This window comes from Salvelinus sp. IW2-2015, unplaced genomic scaffold (genome assembly GCF_002910315.2).
Source record: "Salvelinus sp. IW2-2015 unplaced genomic scaffold, ASM291031v2 Un_scaffold3118, whole genome shotgun sequence".
Taxonomy (NCBI): domain Eukaryota; kingdom Metazoa; phylum Chordata; class Actinopteri; order Salmoniformes; family Salmonidae; genus Salvelinus; species Salvelinus sp. IW2-2015.
The window spans coordinates 10801-17668 of NW_019944408.1; the positions used below are offsets into that span (position 1 = coordinate 10801).

Sequence of the window (6868 nt, forward strand, 5' to 3'; positions counted from 1 at the left end):
AAAAGTAGAGAGAAAATAGGAGACGAGGGGAGGGAAACAGAAAGAAAGACGAGAGAGAGAGATGTTACAGGGATCCAGTGAGCATAGGCCTTGCTATTTGAGAAGCGCCGTAGGCAGACCATGGCCTGCTCAAGAGAAGACAGGCTATGTGCTCACTGCCCACAAAATGAGCGGTGGGAAAACGAGCTGCACTTTCCTAACCTCCTTTGCCCAATTGTAGATGACATAGGTAGAGAGACATATTCCCCTCAGATACACAGATCCACAAAGAATTTTGAAAACAAATCCAATTTTGATGAATACTCCCATATCTACTGGGTGAAATTCACTTCAGTGTGCCATTCACAGCTCTTAGCAAGATTCCTGTGACCTGTTTGCCACTAAGAAAAGGGGCAACCAGGTGAAGGAACAACAACCATTTGTAAATACAACGCCATATTTATGCTTATTATTTTTCTTTAACTGTGTGCTTAACCATTTGTAACATTGTTTACAACACTGATAGATATAATATGACAATTTTGTTAATGTCCATTTCTTGTTTTGAAACTTCTGTTATGGTAATGTTTACTGTTACATTTGTATGTTTAGGTTACAACAGCTTTTGTGTATACATCTACTCTTACCTTGCTTTGGCAATGTTAACACATGTTTCCCATGCCAATAGCCCCTTGATGATTGAATTGATTGAGAGAGAGGAGGGGTACGCAGCAGAGGAGGCTGTGATGGGTAGAAGCTATAGGAAGACGGCGGCTCATTGCGTTAGGACTGGAATGGAGCGTCAAGAGGTCGACGTGTGTGTCGTATGTTGTCTTGTGATTTGTGTTGGGTGACCTATTCAACTTGGATTCCATTTGTCAGTGTGCGATTACAATGAGCCCGTCCTCCGGTATGGATTGCTCGGCATCGTCCACCAGCGCCTCCTCTGTACGCCGTGAGGAGAGAGAGTGTCCGGATGTTTGAGACAGACAGAAATGAGATAGCGATGGTAGGGATAGATTGCACTGGTCCATTTTCCTCTTATCTAAATAATCTCTAAGTAATCTTTGTGGGTTCAGGGTTCGGGTTATGTGATCGGTGTTTTCCGTTCTGATATGTTCTCGAGAAACCACAGACCTGAGGGCCTGCTGGGACCTTGGTTATCTGCTTCTAGCCCATCACGACGACGACACATGGGAGCTTACGGACACAGCGCACACACACTAGCGGCGAACACGGCTGGAATCACCACATGCACACACGCTGGTTTACATCGAACACCGCACTAGCGCTGGAGCACGACCAACGGTTCCAACGTGCTGGGACACACACCCACACGCTGGACACACATCCACACGCTGGACACACACCCATTCACGGTGGGACACACACCCACATTACACCGGCGGATCGTATGACACTTGGGGAGCATATATAGCAGGACAACTCGTGCTGGACACCGACAACCCAAAGAGAGTGCTGGGACATAGAATCACAGCACACTACACAGATCTAACCACACACACACCACACACACACACACCCACCATCACCACACACACACAACACACACACACACACACCAACACACACAAACAGCACACAAACACACGACACACTAGGCACGACGACCACACAAACACACGCCACACGGGACACGGACACCAAGCCCACTGCACACCTGACACCTACTGTCTACCCTGGCTTACCATGGCTGTCTCCCGGACCTATTCACATTACTTAATCTTGATGAGAGTGAGAGAGAGAAAGGAGAAATCCCAGATTATTCGGAGAAAACCCCTTCCTGTACACTTGAGCCATGAGTACATGTCTTCCCTGCACCAACGCGTAGGTACAGCCAGTGTACCAATAGTACAGCAGTAACATTAGAACCTATGTTCTATCATGATATATTATTATTCTATGGTTATTGTCCACTAAGTAGTTGTTTTTCTTGTTATCTATTTCTAGTCTCTATGGGATTGTGGTTGTCCTTTTGTTAAATTCGTTTATTTTCACTGGCTTGGCAATGTAAGCCATAATTTAAAAGCCCCTTTTTGATATTGTTGATGCTTGGGGAAGGGGAATGGATGGTCGCTCTGTACAACAGAGGTCCACGCAAGCTGTGGTACCTGGTTGACGAAACTTCACAAACCCAGTTACCCGAAGAGACAGCACAGGACGCATTCAGACGACCAAACAAATCATGAGGAAAACAAAAATAACGGTGATTCGTTGGACCAATTGGAGAGAATTAACAGAAAACTGTAGTAATACGTAGGAAGCTATTTGGCGGCCTTAAACAGAGATGTAACACAGTGGCAGGAACCTGGACACCATGATTGTTAGTGACACAAAATAAGGATGAAAGCTGGTTGACCTAGGTGTACAGACTCAAGTGAGCAAGCCTTGCATTGAGAAAGGCCGCCGGGAGTAGGCAGACTGGCTCTCAAGAGGTTAAGACAGTAGCGCTGATGTTGCACTCACTGCCCACAAAATTATGAAGCGTGGTGAAACTGAGCGTGGCACTTTCCTAACCTCGGCCGTGCCAATGTACGACCATAGTAGGACACTATTTTCCTCAGATTACAAGCTCTAGATTCCACAGAAAGAATTTTGTGAAACAAATCGAGGCGGCGTGAGTTGGGATAACACTCCCATATTGTGGTTATTGGGAGGGTAGGAGAAAGTCTACGTGGGCAGGTGTGTGCCATTCCACAGGCAGTGTGCCAGATGTGGTTCCCGTGGGGTTACCACGTGAGGATAAGGATTGGGGGGGCGCAGCCAGTGGGAGCACAAACACCATTTGTAAATTCCATCCGAGTAGTATTTAGGTGTGGCTGTTGGGTGTTATAGGTTTTTATCTTCCCCTTTCATACGTTCCAGACGACACCTTTGGGAACATCGTATTGTGGTACAACGACGGGTTGTACGGGGATAGGCCAGGTAGGGTATAACATTTAAATATGCAAGCGATATTATTTTGAGAGAACTATGGTGGAGTGTAAGTGGTGTACTGTTCGATTTGGTGTATTGTTGGTTTATTTCCCTTGATGTATTTGCTTGTCGTGCTTCCTCACTCGCTTTGGCATTGTTAAATTTTGTTCCCTTTGCCATCTAGGTATTTTTTTAAGAAGCCCGCGATTGAATTGAAATTAGATTAGAGAGATAGAGAGGAGAGGAGAACGGTGGAGTGATTTAGAGAGATGAGAGAGAAAGATGAAAGATGGTGTGGAGGAGGGTATTAAACAGCCTAAAGCGAGCCAGAGTTCTGTCTAGGATGAGGTGGGCCAGCAGGAAATAAGATGTTTGTGTTTTTTTTTGGTGTGGGTAGAGAGGTTGGCTGTTAGATGAGAGAAGATGTGTAAGATGGGGATTAGAAAGATTTGATAGAGTATGTTTGTTATTTTTTTTTGGTGGTTGTTTTTTGGGTTGATTTGAGATTCTGAGATGATGAGAGAGTGGATTAATTATTGGGGGATTTTTTTTTTTGGGAGAGATGTGGAAAAAATTTTTGGAATGATTTGAGTAGATGTGAGAGTTACAACGATGGGTGAATGTGACTTGTACTTTTGTTGGTTTGAGATTGAGACGGGTATGTATATGATCTAGAGGAGATGTGTGAGGCAGAGTGATTGGGTGTGAGGTAGTGTGATGTGGGATGTTAGGAGGGGATGGGGAGGATGTAGGTTTGGGAGATGAGGACAACGGATAGGGGTGAGGAGGAGGGGGAGAGTGAGTGAATGGATGAGAGAGAGAAGGGCGCGAGAGGAGAGAGGAGGGTGAGAGAGAGGGGGAGAGGGGGTGGCGAAGAGGGTGAGGGGGGAGAGAGGGAGAGGAGAGGAATGAGGGAGGAGAGCAGGAGAATGGAGGCAGAAAGGAAGGTGTGACGCAGAGATGTGAGAGGAGAAGCAGAGAGCAATGGACGAAGAGAGAGAGAGAGAGACAGAGAGAGAAAAGAGATTAGCGAGATAGGGAGTAGAGAGAGTAGAAGATGAGGATTAGAGAGGGACAGAGATAGAGAGGGGATCGAGATGATAGAGGATATAGAGGAGGAGAGATAGAGTGAGAGAGGAGGAGAGAGAGGATAAGGAGATAGGAGATTAGTAGTATAGTATATAATATACATTTGTATGGTCTTTATGGCTGTTTGAAAGCTTCTGTATGTGTAATGTTTACTTGTTAATTTTGTAGTTTGATTTTTGCAGGCTTTGTGTATATTATTACCTCACTTGCTTTGGCAATGTTAACACATGTTTACCATTGCCAATAAAGCCCCTTGAATTGAATTGAATTGGAGAATTGAGGTGTGAGGGGGTAGCGGGGGGGAGGGCGAGGGGGTGAGGGGGTGCGATGGTAGGGGTTCCTTGGTAATCGGGGTAGCATTAATGAAGCTTGGATTGTATTTGCAAGGAGCTTATAAAGGTACGTCTGCGTCGTACGATCAAGGAACCTTCACTCCGGAAAGTCTTAAAATGTTACATTCGATGGAAAAACCCTTGATTATATTCCTGTAGGGGATTCTTAACTACCAAGACTATCAAGAAAAAACTTATGGGACCAAAACCTGCAGAAGAACAACAGCAAAACCTGGAATATGTGACCGTCCAAGGGCACACTGAAGTCTGAGTGGGTGGTGTTATGTTCAGTCTTAGAGGCTTACTCTCCCCTCTCTATATTCTTCTCTTGTCCTTTTCTCTAGATTTATTGATGGCTATTTGGGCTGCACAACAAGGACAAACGCTTCATCACTCTCCTCCCTCCTATCACTCTCTTTTTCTCTCCTTCTCTTTCTGTCTCTGGCTCTTCTCCACATTGTGTCCACGCATTTCCCAGTCATTAGCCTCCACAATGTACATCTCTCCCACCTTCCATCCTTTTGTTCTCTCCTTCTCTCATCCCTCTCTTTTGTTCTGTGGGATCATTAGCCTCCACAACAAGGACAAGATGTTAATCTCTGTCTTCCCCCAGCTTCTTACCATCCTCTCTCATTGCATCCCTTTTTTCTCACTCCAATAGTCCTCCATAACAACAATGACTCATCCATCTCTCTCTCTCCTTCTCTCGTCCCTCTATCACCTCTCTCTATCTCTCTCTCCTTCTGTCATCCCTCTCTCTTTCTCTCCTACTCTCATCTCTCTATCTCGCTCCTTCTCTGTCTATCTCTTCTCCTACGAGTGTTCATCCCCATGCCGGTCATTGGCCTTCACAACAAGGTATTCATCCCTCCTTCCCTCCCTCTCTAATCCCACCCCCTTCTCTAATAACTACGTATCTTCTCATCCCTCTCTCTTTCTCTCTCTCCTTCTCTTTCTTTCTCTCTCTCCCTCTATTCTAGGTGTGTCCATGCCTATCCCGGTGACTGACCTTCACAACAAGGATAAGGTGTTCCTGCCTCTAATCACTTCCTCTCTATTTTCCTCCATCTCTCCTGTAGGTGTGTCCATGCCTATCCCGGTGATCGGCCTTCACAACAAAGACAAGGTGTTTGTCGACGGCAGCTGTGTTCTAAACGAGGAGCGCTTCATGCTGGTTGGCTCCTTCGTGGCTTTCTTCATCCCATTGGTCATCATGGTTGTGTCCTACTGCCTCACCATACAGGTCAGAGAGTGTTTTGATTGGCTAGTTATTTGATGTTCTGTCATTTGATTGGCTAGCCAATGTATTCCTCCAGCCTCTGATTGAATCCCATTGGTCATCGTGTTAGTTTTCTAGTGCCTTACTATACAGGTCTGTCAGACAGGAAATATAACACAGACCCACTTTGTTGGTGACAACCGCAATGGAGTCTGTGTTTTGATTAACTAGCCATGTACTGGTCCATGTATTTGTCAGAAACAACAGGTCATAGGGCAGACAGGCTGGTCCATGTATTTGTCAGAAACAACAGGTCATAGGGCAGACAGGCTGCAGGCCCGTGGTCCATGTATTTGGGTCCAGGAAACAACAGCGTCAAGGCAGCCCGGCTGGGTCCAGCTGCGTATTTTTGTCAGAAACAGATAGGTCATAGAGCAGACAGCGCTGGTCCCATGTACTTGTCCAGCGAAACAAGGTCTAGGGCAAGACAGGCTGGTCCTGTAATTGTCAGAACACCAGGTTCATAGGGCAAGACAGGCTGGTCCATGTATTTGTCCAGAACAAACAGGTCATCAGGGCAAGACAGGCTGGTCCATAATGTAATCTGGTCAGTTGGTCGGCATCATGACAGTCTACATTGTGTCTTCCCCCCAGGTCCCTGCCAGCCTGCCAGGAGAACCGGCGTCTCTTTTCCTCTACGAGCAGGATCAAACTTCTGCCCGCCAGCAGATGCCACTGAGCCGTTCAGGCCACCTCCCTCCCAAAGGCTGCACCCGACCGGCGAGTCCACGGGCGACGTGGTGCCATCCAAATTTTCCTAAGTCCTCGTGCCCATGAAACATTGAGGCTCCTCCTCCTAGCAGACCACGGAAGTCTGAGCTGCCTGAAAGGGGCGCGAGCCTGAGCGGGCAGACCGGCCTCTTAAGCAGTTCTCCCTCGGCGAGGGCATCAAGTATTGATTCGATTCGGGTGGCCGTCCGCAGCTGAAGCTCTCCGGCAGGGCGTGCTGCACGGGAAACAGTCACCGGGAGGGCGGGGATGAGCAAGGGGGCGATCAAGAAATGAGAGGCGGGCCTTCCAAGGTGAAAGGATCAAAACTGTAGACATCTAGCGCTCCCTTCTCAAGTTCCTCTTCTGCTTCTTTCCCATTCTGTCCTATTTTGCTTCCCATCGCCTCTCATACAACGCCTCTGATCTACTTTCTACTCTGTTCTAGGTTCTGAGGATCTTGTTCTCTCTAGGTTCTGAGGGATCTTGTTCTCCCATCTCCTCTGTTCTAAGTGTGGTCTTGTTCTCCAACCTCTCTGTCTAG

The 6868-nt window shown here is 47.0% G+C and overlaps 1 protein-coding gene across 1 annotated transcript in view; it reads left to right on the forward strand.

The window, feature by feature from the left end:
* Positions 1-6868, forward strand: part of LOC112075377 (5-hydroxytryptamine receptor 2A-like) — a 23958-nt gene that overhangs the window by 10032 nt on the left and 7058 nt on the right. The window contains exon 2 of the mRNA XM_024142386.2: positions 5417-5580. Within this exon, the coding sequence (XP_023998154.2) occupies positions 5417-5580 (164 nt within the window). The remainder of the gene's footprint in view (positions 1-5416; positions 5581-6868) is intronic.